Source organism: Hyla sarda, chromosome 7 (assembly GCF_029499605.1).
Source record: "Hyla sarda isolate aHylSar1 chromosome 7, aHylSar1.hap1, whole genome shotgun sequence".
NCBI lineage: Eukaryota > Metazoa > Chordata > Amphibia > Anura > Hylidae > Hyla > Hyla sarda.
Genome location: NC_079195.1, coordinates 45,957,049 through 45,973,013, shown reverse-complemented (window position 1 = coordinate 45,973,013; position 15,965 = coordinate 45,957,049). Strand labels below are relative to the sequence as shown.

Sequence of the window (15,965 nt, the reverse complement as noted above, 5' to 3'; positions counted from 1 at the left end):
GCACCCTGTTTGGGAATCACTGGCGTAGAATACCCCTATGTCCACCCCTATGCAATCCCTAATTTAGGCCTCAAATGCGCATGGCGCTCTCACTTTGGAGCCCTGTCGTATTTCAAGGCAACAGTTAAGGGTCACATATGGGGTATCGCCGTACTCGGGAGAAATTGGGCTTCAAATTTTGGGGGGTATTTTCTGCTTTTACCCTTTTTAAAAATGTAAAGTTTTTTGGAAAAGAAGCATTTTAGGTAAAATTATTTTTATTTTTTTTACATATGCAATAGTCGTGAAACGCCTGTGGGGTATTAAGGTTCACTTAACCCCTTGTTACGTTCCCCGAGGGGTCTAGTTTCCAAAATGGTATGCCATGTGGGTATTTTTTGCGGTCCTGGCACCATAGGGGCTTCCTAAATGTGGCATGCCCCCAGAGCAAAATTTGCTTTCAAAAAGCCAAATGTGACTCCTTCTCTTCTGAGACCTGTAGTGCGCCAGCAGAGCACTTTTCACCCCCATATGGGGTGTTTTCTGAATCGGGAGAAATTGGGCTTCAAATTTTGGGGGGTATTTTCTGCTTTAACCCTTTGTATAAATGTAAATTTTTTGGGAAACCAAGCATTTTAGGTACATTTTTTTATTTTTTTTTACATATGCAATAGTCGTGAAACGCCTGTGGGGTATTAAGGTTCACTTAACCCCTTGTTACGTTCCCCGAGGGGTCTAGTTTCCAAAATGGTATGCCATGTGGGTATTTTTTGCGGTCCTGGCACCATAGGGGCTTCCTAAATGTGGCATGCCCCCAGCGCAAAATTTCCTTCAAAAAAGCCAAATGTGACTCTTTCTCTTCTGAGACCTGTAGTGCGCCAGCAGAGCACTTTTCACCCCCATATGGGGTGTTTTCTGAATCGGGAGAAATTGGGCTTCAAATTTTGGGGTGTATTTTCTGCTATTACCCTTTTTAAAAATGTAAAACTTTAGGGAAACCAAGCATTTTAGGTAAAAAAATTTTTTTTTTTTTTTTACATATGCAAAAGTCGTGAATCACCTGTGGGGTATTAAGGTTCACATTACCCCTTGTTACGTTCCCTGAGGGGTCTAGTTTCCAAAATGGTATTCCATGTGGGGTTTTTTGCAGTTCTGGCACCATAGGGGCTTCCTAAAGGTGACATGCCCCCCAAAAACCATTTGACGCTCCTTCCCTTCTGAGCCCTCTACTGCGCCCGCCGAACAATTAACATAGAAATATGAAGTATGTCCTTACTCGAGAGAAATTGGGTTTCAAATACAAGTAAAAATTTTCTCCTTTTTACCCCTTGCAAAAATGCAAAAAATGGGTCTACAAGAACAAGCGAGTGTAAAAAATGAAGATTGTGTATTTTCTCCTTCACTTTGCTGCTATTCCTGTGAAACACCTAAAGGGTTAAAACGCTTACTGAATGTCATTTTGAATACTTTCGGGGGTGCAGTTTTTATAATGGGGTCATTTATGGGGTATTTCTAATATGAAGACCCTTCAAATCCACTTCAAACCTGAACTGGTCCCTGAAAAAAAGCGAGTTTCAAAATTTTGTGAAAAATTGGAAAATTGCTGCGGAACTTTGAAGCCCTCTGGTGTCTTCCAAAAGTAAAAACTCATCAATTTTATGATGCAAATATAAAGTAGACATATTGTATATGTGAATAAAAAAAAAAATTATTTTGAATATCCATTTTCCTTACAAGCAGAGAGCTTCAAAGTTAGAAAAATGCAAAATTTTCAAATTTTTCATCAAATTTTGGGATTTTTCACCAAGAAAGGATGCAAGTTACCACAAAATTTTACCACTAAGTTAAAGTAGAATATGTCACGAAAAAACAATCTCGGAATCAGAATGATAACTAAAAGCATTCCAGAGTTATTAATGTTTAAAGTGACAGTGGTCAGAATTGCAAAAAATGGCCGAGTCCTTAAGGTGAAAAAGGGCTCAGTCCTTAAGGGGTTAATCTGTATTATCCTTTGCCAGTCCTGGAATTATAGGCCTTGTAGTTTTGGAATTGTTGGAGGTACAGTATTACCTTTTTTTTGCAGCAATGTTGCCTTCAGTTGTGTGCCTACAGCTTTTGCAAAACTACAACTCCCAGCATGCCCAGACATCTTTTGAATGTCCATGCATGTTTGGAGTCGTAGTTTTTCAACAGCTGGAGACACGTTTGGTAAAACTTTAGGTTACAGCAGTGTTGCTGCAGGCTGTGTTCCCCCTGCAGCTTGTCAATCAGCCATCTTATGTCCATGACCCTTGGATACGCTCATGCTGCTGTCGGACTCATCAGAGTCCCAGGAGGTACGGAGACCCCTAGTGGTGGGATTTTCAGAGGCAGTTTTCTTTAATAAAATGTGATTTAAAAAAAATAAAAATTAAAGTATATTAGAAAAAAACTATTGTTTAGCCAAGATGTACAACATATAAAAAGTTTTTATATCTGACAATGCCCATTTAAATCACTGTATTAGTATGCGATGGAAAGAATAAAACTAATTTCCCATATTTAAATAATGACTTCACTGCTAAACAATTGCCCCTCCATCACTGTCTCCAGGATAGTTACAGAAGGCTTTAAGCACCTCCCACTGACTCTGACCCTATCAGATGTCTAACCAATGTCACAGCAAACAAATGCAAATCTCTGGCGGGTGATGCTGCCTCTCTGACAAGTAAATCCATCACTGGGGGATGCATTTTCCAGACCTGCCACTGTTTCCTTTCTGCATGTAAGAAGAAGAAAAAATAAATAAAAAAAAAGGCCATTCTGTATATTCTGGAGTCATTTTGTTAAATAAAATTGAAATTTTAAGGTTTTACCAATACTTTATTGTACCTGGCAAAATTTGTGTAGAATAAAATAAAAAATGTGTATCCTGTTAAAAACACTGGATTCACTTAAGCAGACGAGAACGTTACAGAAAATTATAGTAATCGGAAAAAATAGGATGCCATGACTTGAAAACCACTGGTCCACATGGAAGATTGCTTAAACTTATCTAAAGGGGCGCCAGATGTGTATATAAAAATACTTGAGGCTTTGATACACAAAGTTTTTTCCAAACAGTGTGCCTCTAGCTGATTCAAAACTACAATTCCCAGCATGCCAGGACAGCCTTTGGCTGTCCTGGAATGCTGGAAGTTGTAGTTTTGCAACAGCTGGAGGCACACTGTTTGGAAAACACTGGATTAAGGCTTGCTGTAATGATGTTGTGCTGATCTAAATCCCCAGTTGCAGCAATGTTCATACATAACTCGCAGCATCCATGTCTGTTAGGATGTGGACATTGATATGAATGGTGCTGGTTGTCATACCCAGCCCAGGGTGTGTGAAATGAACCCCATATTGTTACAATGAGAATGTTAAGTGGCTCATTTGAATAAAAGTAATGAATCAAATATCAAACCCTTGACACTTTATTCAACAGTACCGTAATTGCGAGGTAAAAGGCTATCTCTGTTACCCAAGTGGCACCCCAAGAATGTGACCGTGGGGTTCCAATAGGCTGTTAGAGCAGAGTGGGACCTAATAAAGGCCTGCTATGGTTACATGTCTATAAGGCCATGCCATTTGACCCCTTGACAGGGACTGCTGCATTTAAGTGGCTAGATGGAGGGGAAAGGTAGTCTCCTCAACAGCCCCTAGAGATTCAATCATTAATGCATTGTTGTGGTAGCTGGGGGTCCTCTTTTTACACCTACGAGAGACTGGGCCAAGTAGGAGGATAGTGAGGGTTATGCTGACTGGCATAAAACAATGCAATGCAAAAGTATAGCAGCGTATGAAATATGCTATCAAGAGATCATGTCAAGTAAAAAAGTTAAAACAGACCTGTCAGCAGGTTATTGGAGGAAAAAAGTCTGATCCATGGAGGCTGCACCTCACAACTTACCTGCTGATAATGTCTTGGTGTCAGATACTACCGGAAACCTTCTTAAGGAGTTTAGGCCTCAACAGGTCAGAGCCTAAGTCTGAACGAAGCGGCAAATCACATGGAAAACAATAGGACTCTGCTGTATGCGGATTCCTGCAGTGGAATTCTGCCAGCGTAATGTCTGCAGTGTGGACGAGCCCTTAGGCAGGTGGTTTTAATGTTAAGATACATGACATTTTAAATCACATTTGTCGATGAAGGCCAAATATTGTGTGACCATTGCCTCAATGTTTTTAAGAGCACTAGCTGTGGTTGATTTAGATTTTGGTAATATACACAAACCCTACATACCTTGATCTATAATTTTTTTTTACTTTTTGTGTCTTCGGGTGCATTCACAACTAATTTTTGCATTACAGTTCCCGTATCAGGTTTTTGATGAAAAACAGATTCCTCAAAACCTGACTAAACTGTATCAAAATGTGTGTACAAATTTTTACCCGTATACGGGTTGAAAAATGATATCCGGTTGCATCCATTTAAATAAAAAATAAATTTGTTTTTAACTTTTCACTTCATTATGAATAAAATTTTTTTATTGAAATTCCAAGAAAAACTGTGCAAATTCAAAAACTGTATGTGCAAACCAGATGGAACCATACGCACATATGATTCTCTATGGTTCCTATTGACTCCCATGTAAAAAAAAAAAAAAAAAACATTCAAAACAAAAAACGGTTTCAATATGGTTTTTCACCCGGACCAAAAACCATGGTAGGCTACGGTTTTGGATATGGAAAAAAAACTGACAAAACCGTACAAGACACAAAAATGGATGCAACCAGATGCATCGTTTGGCATACGGCTTTTAATACGGTTCCATACGGTTTTCAAATTGAAAACATATACGGGAACTGTATTGCAAAAATGTGCTGTGAATGTAGCCTAAGACTCTGCAGGGATGTGTGGACACAAATGTATTAGTTAGTTTAATATCCATCCGTCAAAGTTACTTGGCATGTCAAGACAACAGTAATAGTAAGATTTTTTTTTAAATATATTTTAGACCTATATGTGTTTGGTGGGGGGGGGCACATTTTAAAGGAGAGTATTCTTTTAATTGGTACATATTTTTTATATTTCAGGCATAAAGCTAAACTTTTGGTTTACCCAGTTCTAGTAATCTCATAAAGATTAGAAGACATGGGGATAAGTAATATGAATGGCCATTGCACATCTTTAACTTTTATTTTTAGGAGAAATTGTGTGTCTAGCTTTCGAACTTCTGACTTACTTCTAGCTGACTTAACTACAGTCATGTTTTTTTGCAAAACATAACCTTGTGGTGCAAAATTGCATGGATGTATTTGTGTATAGAAAATGCTAAAAGTAATCTGACAATATGTCAGGTGTCTACTTTCAGAAGGTATATGGATATTGTATTCAGTATGAATTTTAGGCTTTAGATTTCTAATTTAATCTATGCATGCCAACAATGTGAAAACCATCCCAAGTACCCAAAGTGTCATATTTCCTGAAACCCCTGACACACTAAAAGTTCCTTTCTGGGCAAGAACATAGTAGAAGTTAAAATCTTCCAGTAAGTAAATTGGATATTGGTGAAATTTATAGATAACAGTGAATGTAAGATGAAGGCTTTTTATATGTAGAGGTAAGAGAAAGAAACAAAGATCCAATCTACCATCTGTTAAGTTATCGCTTGCAGCACATGTTACCCTGGTATCACTTGGAAGACCATGCCTTGCTCCAAAGAGGTTTCCTTTTGTAGTATGAAGGATAAAACGCCTTCAGAAGTAGAACGGGCCTCTGCTTCAGAAGCGAATAAAAAGAAAGGCCAACAGTAGCATAGGGAATTTAATAGCTATGTTTTGGGTCAGGCAGCACTGATCCATACTCCAGCTTCGCCCCCAAGCAATTATAGTGTTCTCTGATGCTGGTCACCTAGATCAGATAGATCTACTTAATTATTACTACCTGGTACAAAGAGAGGGGTAAATCCAATAAAGTCAGGTCACCTCTGTAGTGTTGACTCTCCCAGAAGGATTCATACTCTTCAGAAATGTTGGTTGTTGGACATGAAAGGAAGAATAGACTTGTTCCAAGAGGAGAACTAGACTCATACATGTTGAGTAATTAAATTCATTATATTGTTGCCCGTTATAAGCTACAGTTCGTAATCTCATTGAAGACCATTACAATTAGGGCCCATTCACACCGCATAATTTCTAAGCGGGAGTTCCGCTGTGGAAAATAAAGAGCAGAAGCCTCCCATTGTATTCTGCTTCACCATATAGACTACAGAATTCCCGCAGTGAATGTTCCTCAGTGGAACTTCTGGATCCCAGACTCCGCCAAAAGAATGAACCGGTTCATTCTTTCCATAGAGACCACTTGGAAATGCATTACCATCTATGGAGACGGCACAATTCTGTGTGCCCCTAGCACCGGCTTGTTCTGTTGGTGCCTGTTACAGATGGAATCTCTGGGTGAAGATTCTGTAGTGTACATAAGCCCTTGTTTTTAGGGTAAATCCAGAAAAATGTCAGTCTGTCTCCTCACCCGTAAACTCACCTTATAAGGAACATTTTCTCAGAGGTATAATGGCCTACTGATTACATAGGTCATCCCTTCTGATCTTTGGGAGACCGCCCACTAGGAGCCTCACCAATGAAAAGAATAAAACTTCATCTTGGTATTTCCCTGACAAACTCACACGAATAAGACTGTGTTGTACTGCTACATACAGAGTTTAGTTGGAAGAAAAAAAAAAAGGCAAAAGATGCTGGGGACCCCAGATTATATATATATATATATATATATATTATATATATATATATATATAATATATATATATATATATATATATATATATATATATATAATGTTATTATTTAGCCAGTTCATTAAAAAGAAGCTTCATATATTTATTGCTAAATGTCTATAGATGCAGCTCCCAGCTCTTACTTTCTGTGCAATATGTATCTTCCTCGTATAGAGGCTATCCCTAATGTAACTGGTGCAGGGTTATCCTAATTGGGAAGAATTTCTGTGAAATCTGCATTAATGTCCATGCACTTGATGCAGATTTCAGATTACATCATGTAAGTCCTTAAGATGGATCCCGTGTAAAATCCTCCAACTGAAGGATGGGAGGTCAATCCATAAAAATCTTTCACATTTCTACACATTCTTTAATGTCCGAAAACTACACAAACCTTGAAGACACATTTTTTTTTTTTTTTTTAAACTGCATGTTGATTTTGCAATATTTTTTTTTTTTTTTATAGACTGTCATATCGGACTGGCCAAGATACAGCAAACTGTGACACATGTAGGAACAGCGCATGTATCATATACAGGTAAAATATCACTACTTTATTGCTATATCTGGTTACCTGCTATTTGCAGCAATATTTATAATTCATTGTATAAATTTATTTTTTAACAGAAATTGTTTTAATAACATGGCTTTTGAGTGTTTTAAAAGGGTTTTTAAAGTGATAAGCAACATTTCCTAAAGTGTATTGTTTCCCATGCAAGTAAAATTTTAACAATTTGTCCTGTGTCAATAACCACTAGAGGTCGCTCATTGCATACACATACACATACAGTCAATGAGCTCAGTGGGAGCTCTGTCAATTCATATGCAATAGGAAGGCAGCCAAAATATCATCATTTGGATTCCCTTTAGAGATAAGTAATAAACTAGTAAAATAAAATAAACAAGTTAATTCATAGTAATAAATAAATAAAAATCTAAATCAAATAAGTAAAATAAAATTTCACACACTGTGTAGCCACTGGCTAAAACTGTGGCTCAAAATAAACAACCAGAACAATAAAGGTATTGTAGGATTGGTTATTGGTTATTTTATACTCAACCAATGATTTAACCGGAGGTACAGTTTAAAGGGGTACTCTCCGGTGGAAAACTTATTATTATTATTATTTTTTTTAATCGACTGGTACCAGAAAGTTAAACAGATTTGTAAATGACTTGTATTAAATAATCTTTACCCTTCCAGTACTTTTTAGCAGCTGTATACTACAGAGGAAATTATTTTCTTTTTTTTGTCTTATCCACAGTGCTCTCTGCTGACACCTGATGCCCGTATCAGGAACTGTCCAGAGTAGGAGAAAATCCCCATTGCAAACCTATGCTGCTCTGGACAGTTCCTGACACGGACAGAGGTGTCAGCAGAGAGCACCGTGGACAAGACAAAAAAGAAATTAAAAAAGAAAAATAATTCCCTCTGTAGCATACAGCTGCTAAAAAAGTACTGAAAAAAGTACAAATCTGCTTAACTTTCTGGCACCAGTTGATTTAAAAAAAAAAAAATTCCACCGGAGTACCCCTTTAAAAATATGTATAATATATGTTGGTGAGTTGTTTGTAAAATTGGGAAGAGTCAAGATGTAAGATTGAGACTTCACTTCATTACATTCTTAATCTATCAGCGATATCAGAATCCCTAAATATAAGCAGAGATTCCGGTCAAGCACTTAAAGGTGCTACTAACAACCCAATACCCTAAATGCCAGCTTACAAAAGGCCCTTACATTAGTAATGCATCTCCTGGAATCCAAGCATCACAAAATGCCAGTGATAGGTTAAAGCCAAGCGGAATTGCGGCAAAACCCGTTAACCTTGAATTACAAAAGGACGGCATGTCATCCGGCATTTGCTTTTGAAAGGGAAATAAAGAAACATGGATTATTGTGAGAAGGCATGTATCCATACAAGCAGGGATTTCAGATTACTGTCATCAGACACAATCATGTGCCCTGAGATTTTAATATGTGGCACAGCCTGACTGCCAACAAGTAAAGTCCCATCTGTTATGTAACAGCTGAAGGAGAAGAAAAGCATATACATTAACATATTTCTGGCTCTGCTACTTAATACGCTTTATTTTTTTTTATGTTATCAAGTCTGTTAATTAGAATAAATGTGCAAACAAACAAACAGAGCAGATTTATTACCCGTACAATATACATAGAAGTGTGGTATCCGGCCCAGAGAATCCGTCTGACTGCCACCTACAGCGGTGGTCTTCAACCTGAGGACCTCCAGATGTTGCAAAACTACAACTCCCAGCATGCCCGGACAGCCAACGGCTGTCCGGGCATGCTGGGAGTTGCAGTTTTGCAACATCCGGAGGTCCGCAGGTTGGAGATCACTGACCTACAGTATTATCAGGATGAACAAAGAGGAATTTGCTTTGGAAGACAATGAAATATAGTCTCAAATCCACTTAAGAGATGAAATACTGATGTCTGGAGAATTATGACTTTATAGCTATAGCATCATCAACTACTAATACTGACCTTAATCTTCAGATAAGTCCAGATCTCTTGACTATAATGATACAACTCCTGTCCATACACCCCTAGGACCTCCCCATGAGCAAGTGCAGGAAGCTACTGCAAACTGCATTGGACTGTGCTGCAGTTTCCTGCTGTATATGAGGCAGAGGGAGCAGCTTTCTTTATAAGGCCATGTTCACGTGGACGGAAATGTGCAGAATGTCAGCCGGGATATACGGACAGACATTCAGTACATTTACTTGATGCGGCAGCACTAGTACCGCTCGGAAATGCACAGTCTTCATAGACGTCAATGCACTTCAGAGCAGATCACGGCAGAAACATCTGCCACAGGAAATTCTGCTGTGCGCACAGCGCAGCCCTGTGTGTGCAGTAAGGTTCAGAGGCAGGCCTGCATGTCAAAGTCATAAAGGCATGCTGGCCCTGCCTACAAACCTCAATGCACCAACAGGTCTGCCTCTCTGCTCAGTTCAAAATGTGCAGCGGATTTCCCGCAGTGTGACCCTACTCTAAGACAGCATTGACTGTCTGGAAAATGCAAGTCAGCAATAGAAGAGAATAGAAGCCATATTAAGAAATGTTACACTCTGTCTTTTCTACAATGTGTGATCAAATAGGTTTGACTAGAACATTTAAAGGGGTTCTCCGGTGCTTAGACATCTTATCCCCTATCCAAAGGATAGGGGATAAGATGCCTGATCGTGGGGGTCCCGCCTCTGGGGACCCCCGTGATCTTGCACGCGGCACCCCGTTTGTAATCAGTCCCCGGAGCGTGTTTGCTCCGGGTCTGATTACTGTCGATCACGGGGCTGGCAGCGTGTGACGTCATGCCTCCACCCCCGTGACCTCACGCTCCGCCCCTCAATGCAAGTCTATGGGAGGGGGCGTGACAGCTGTGACGCCCCCTCCCATAGGCTTGCATTGAGGGGCGGAGCGTGGCATCACACGGGGGCGGAGGCGTGACTTCACACGCCGCCGGCCCTGTGGTCGCCGATAATCAGACCCAGAGCGAACACGTTCCAGGGACTGATTACAAACGGAGTGCCGCATGCAAGATCATGGGGGTCCCCAGCAGCGGAACTCCCGTGATCAGGCATCTTATCCCCTATCCTTTGGATAGGGGATAAGATGTCTAAGCACCGGAGAACCCCTTTAAATATCAACTGTGTCTACTTTTCAAGTTTTGCTTTGTTATCAGAAGATCTAGCATTGGCAGACAGATCATACAGTTAAAGGAAATATCAGTACAATGTGTATCAATCTGCACTGAAATGCATGGACTAAAGACCATTGAGTATTAAATGTCAAAGAAGATGTGTAAATGAAAGTAGGGAAGGGAATCGAGAGTCTCCATATGACACATGAAGTACAATATAGAGGAGATACTGTGCTTTATTTCAATAATAAAAAAAAAAAAACCTGCTACACCATGGTTGTTGAAAAAGACATACAAAAGACATGGAAGGGATTGATGCGTTTCAAACCACCATGGTCGTAAAGGGGTACTCCGCCCCTAGCATCTTATCCCCTATCCAAAGGATAGGGGATAAAATGTCAGATCGCAGCGGGACCCCCAGGATCTCCGCTGCAGCACCCCGCTATCATTACTGCACAGAGCAAACTTCACTCTGTGCGTAATGACCGGCGATACAGGGGCCGTAGCATTGTGAGGTCACGGCTCCGCCTCCTCATGACCTCACGGCCCGCCCTTTTAATGCAAGTCTATGGTAGGGGGAGTGATTGCCGCCACGACCCCTCCCATAGACTTGAATTGAGGGGGCTGGCCGTGACGTCACAAGGGGCGGAGCCGTGACCTCACGATGCTACGGCCCCTGTATCGACGGTCATTACGCACAGAGTGAAGTTTGCTCTGTGCAGTAATGATAGCGGGGTGCTGCAGCGGAGATCCTGGGGGTCCCGCCGCGATCTGACATTTTATCCCCTATCCTTTGGATAGGGGATAAGATGCTAGGGGCGGAGTACCCCTTTAAGCCATGCCTATATAGTTTACACAGGATAACAAAAGATACATATGTTTGGATTAGTATCACAAATTTTAATACAGAGGAAATAAAAAAAAAAAAAAATTAATTGCATTGTATTGAATATTGTGTTTTTGGATCTGACGTATTTATAAAGTTTTCGGGTATGGCGAATTTATAAAGTTATAAAGTGCACTTTTTTTGTGTACTTTTTTTAATGTTAAAGATATTTTAAAAACTACCATACTTTGACAGCATGCATGTGCACAACCATATTACTTACCCATGCAGTAGGAGATTTATAATACATGGATGGGTACATACTGTTCATACTCTAATCCTTGCGTACACTCAAGGTATCCTCTTGTAAAAGGAATTCTTTTAGGAGAGAATATGATACACAGATACCATATGGCACCATACAGGAGCACCATATGGCAGGAATCTGTGTACTGCAATACAGGGTTTGAGCACACAGCAACTCACTGAATTATTTAGAGAGAGTTTACAGGTAGCGCCCAATTTCAGCAAAGATAAGTATTTATAGTCTCTATTTGCTTCTCAGAAGCCATGGGCTGAGATTACAACCTAAAACAAGGCAGTCATGTAACATAACATTAGTTACAAATTTGCTATTTCTATAGCTGCTATTTGGTTATACAGTACTATTTTTGTGGAGAGGAAGGGATACTCCAGATATATGTACATATATACAGTCATGGCCGTAAATGTTGGCACCACAGAAATTTTTCAAGAAGTTTATGTATTTCTCACAGAAAAGGATTGCAGTAACACATGTTTTGCTATACACATGTTTATTCCCTTTGTGTGTATTGGAACTAAACCAAAAAGGGAGGAAAAAAAAAGCAATTTGGACATAATGTCACCAAACTCCAAAAATGGTCTGGACAAAATTATTGGCACCCTTAACTTAATATTTGGTTGCACACACTTTGGAAAAAATTACTGAAATCAGTCACTTCCTATAATCATCAAAATCCGCTGGTAATCCTCAGATTTCCTGATGCCTTGCACACATTCAAGGCACCCAGTGCCAGAGGCAGCAGAACAACCCCAAAACTTGATTGACCTCCACCATATTTCACTGTATGTACTGTGTTCTTTTCTTTGTAGGCCTCGGTAAACAGTAGAATGATGTGCTTTACCAAAAAGCTCTATCTTGGTCTCATCTGTCCACAAGATTTTGGCTTACTCAAGTTAATTTTGGCAAAATGTAGTCTTGCTTTTTTATGTCTCTGTGTCAGCAGTGGGGTCCTCCTGGGTCTCCTGCCATAGCGTTTCATTTCATTTAAATGTTGACGAATAGTTCCCGCTGACACTGATGCTCCCTGAGCCTGCAGGACAGCTTAAATATCTTTGGAACTTGTTTGGGGCTGCTTATCCACCATCCGGACTATCCTGCGTTGACATCTTTCATCACATTTTTTTCTTCTGTCCACACCCAGGGAGATTAGCTACAGTGTCATGGGTTGCAAACTTCTTGAAAATGTTGCGCACTGTGGACAAAGGCAAATCTAGATCTCTGGAGATGGACTTGTAACCTTGAGATTGTTGATATTTTTCCTGAATTTTGGTTCTCAAGTACTCAGACAGTTCTTTTCTTCTCTTTCTGTTGTCCATGCTTAGTGTGGCACACACATACACAGAATGCAAAGACTTAGTGAACTTCTCTCCTTTTTATCTGCTTTCAGGTGTGATTTTTATATTGCCCACACCTGTTACATGCCCCAGGTGAGTTTAAAGTAGCATCACATGCTTGAAACAATCTTATTTTTCCACAATTTTGAAAGGGTGCCAATAATTTTATCCAGCCCATGTTTGGAGTTTGGTGACATTATGTCCAATTAGCTTTTTTTCCTCTCTTTTTGGTTTAGTTCCAATAGACACAAAGGGGATAAACATGTGTATAGTAAAACATGTGTTACTGCAACCCTTTTCTGTGAGAAATACTTAATTTTCTAGAAGAATTTCAGGGGTGTCAACATTTACGCCCATGACTATGTATATCATGAAGAATGTATGTCATGAAGAATGACTATGTATGTCATGAAGAATGACTATGTATGTCATGAAGAATTTCAGGGGTGCCAACATTTACGGCCATGACTATGTACTATATATATATATATATATATATATATATATATATATCCAAAGCAACCACTCTACTTAGATATGTTCCCTGTAAACTATCCTGCCTGCCTTTGCCATCCTTCCCTCCCCTTTCCCACAACTCCCAGCAATCATTGCAGCTCTTCTCTGCTAGCTAGCTCACCCCCTAAGAGCAGCACCCACCCTTCTGCTCCAAACAGCAGAGAGAGATTTAGTGTCTGATTAGCTAAGGCTGCACACACGTCCCAGCTAAAGGGATCATGACTCGTCAGTGCAGAGCAGAAACCACATGGTCTGTGTGTCTCAGGAGGGCTGAGGGCTGGGGGCTAATTTAAGAGAGGGATATGGACAGAGACAGACAAATTGGATGGCTGGATGATGTCATTTCCTTACCTGATGGATCTAAGTGACAACCAGAGGGAAAACTGCTCTATATAGCTAATTAATGATATTTAGATAATTAAATTGGGTGATGAGAGGGAAATTATGGGCTATGCGGTCTCCCATTAAATATTTTAGTATGTAAGAAATCTAAACATTAATAAACCTCCAGCTGGCATTGATATCTATAGATGTTTAACCCGTTAAGGACACGTACCTGTACGCCCTGTGTCTGCTCCCTTTCTATAACACGGGGCACTGATCGCGGTGCCGCACACTATTAACCCTTTAGACGCTGCGTTCAAAGTTGATCGCCGCATCTAAAGTGAAAGTAAACTACCCCCGGCTAGCTCAGTCGGCTGTTCAGGACGGCCATGGCGAAAACGCGGCATCCCGAACAGCTGGAGGACACAAGGAGGGTGCCTACCTTCCTTCTGTGTGTCCGATTGCCGAATGACTGCTCAGCGCCTGAGATTCAGGCATGAGCAGTCAAGTGGCCGAATCATTGATCAATGTTATCCTATGGGATAACAATGATCAATATAAAAGATCAGTGTATGCAGTGTTATAGCCCCCTATGGGAGCTATAACATTGCAAAAAAAAAAAGTGAAAAACAAAAAAGTTTATAAAGATAATTTAACCCCTTCCCTAATAAAAGTAAGAATCACCCCCCTTTTCCCATTTAAAAAAAAACTGTGTAAATAAAAATAAACATATGTGGTACCTCTGCAGAAATGTCTGAATTATAAAAATATATTGTTAAATAAACTGCACGGTCAATGGTGTATGTGCAAAAAATTCCAAACTCCAAAATATTTTTGGTCACTTTTAATATCATGAAAAAATTTATAAAAAGCGATCAAAACATCCAATGAGCCCTCATTAGAGATGAGCGAATTTACAGTAAATTCGATTCGTCACGAACTTCTCGGCTCGGCAGTTGATGACTTTTCCTGCATAAATTAGTTCAGATTTCAGGTGCTCCCATGGGCTGGAAAAGATGGATACAGTCCTAGGGGACTCTTTCCTAGGACTGTATCCACCTTTTCCAGCCCACCGGAACACCTGAAAGCTGAACTAATTTATGCAGGAAAAGGCATCAACTGCCGAGCCGAGAAGAAGCCGTGACAAATCGAATTTACTGTAAATTCGCTCATCTCTAGCCCTCATACAACCCTGTACGTGGAAAAATTAAAAAGGGTTAGAAGATGACAATTTTAAACATATAAATTTTCCTGTATGTAGTTAGGATTTTTTCCAGTAGTACGACAAAATCAAACCTATATAAGTAGGGTATCATTTTAATCGTGTGGTCCAACAGAATAATGATAAGGTGTAATTTTTACCGAAAAATGTACTGCGTAGAAACTGAAGCCCCCAAAATGTACAAAATTGTGTTTTTTCTTAAATTTTGTTGCACAATGATTTTTTTTCTCCATTTTGTCGTAGATTTTTGGGTAAAATTACTGATGTCATTACAAAGTAGAATTGGTGGCGCAAAAAATAAGCCATCATATGGATTTTTAGGTGCAAAATTGAGTTATGATTTTTTAAAGGTAAGGAGGAAAAAACGAAAGTGCAAAAACGGAAAAAACCCTGTGGTTAAATGGTCACTGTAGTTACAAACAACTTCCCTTCACTTAGCTCCTTGCAAAACCCAGTGCATCAGTATCCCCCTTCTCCTCCAATAAGTAATTGTTTACAAGATATTATCAAACATTAAAAGGGAACCTGTCAGTGGTTCATGCTGCTTGATCATTTAAGAGAAATCACAATTCAAAAAGCCTCTAGGAATAGGAAAACTAGTCATTGAGGCCCACCCCCAATTACTCCTTCATCTGCTCTACGCCCCCCACAAGCCTTGCATGTACCATTTCTCTTCAAGTAGATCATAGTATGTCGTTACCCACAGCCTGTCTGTTTCATGCTGCCTGTGCTCTGGGCAGCATAAAATCGCTGACAGGCTTCCTCTAAAGATTACATGGAACTTTTTCACTTACAGTAGGTTTCTATTGCTAAGGAGCTCCCCCTACAGAGGGCAAAAACTGTCTCTAGTGCTACAAAGTAGCGACACTATACATGCACTAAAGTGCACATACTTCTGGAGAAGAGCTAAATGTGCATACTTAAAGGGGTATTCCAGGCAAAAACTTTTTTATATATATATATATATATATATATATATATATATCTATATCTATATCTATATCTATATCTATATCTATATCTA

The 15,965-nt window shown here is 39.6% G+C and overlaps 2 protein-coding genes across 2 annotated transcripts in view; one reads left to right on the top strand and one right to left on the bottom strand.

Moving 5' to 3' along the window:
* DOCK1 (dedicator of cytokinesis 1) overlaps positions 1-15,965 on the bottom strand; it is a 439,672-nt gene that overhangs the window by 216,927 nt on the left and 206,780 nt on the right. The gene's annotated exons all lie outside the window — the stretch shown is intronic.
* INSYN2A (inhibitory synaptic factor 2A) overlaps positions 1-15,965 on the top strand; it is a 71,801-nt gene that overhangs the window by 47,885 nt on the left and 7,951 nt on the right. Inside the window, exon 4 of the mRNA XM_056528889.1 lies at positions 7,198-7,269. Within this exon, the coding sequence (XP_056384864.1) occupies positions 7,198-7,269 (72 nt within the window). The remainder of the gene's footprint in view (positions 1-7,197; positions 7,270-15,965) is intronic.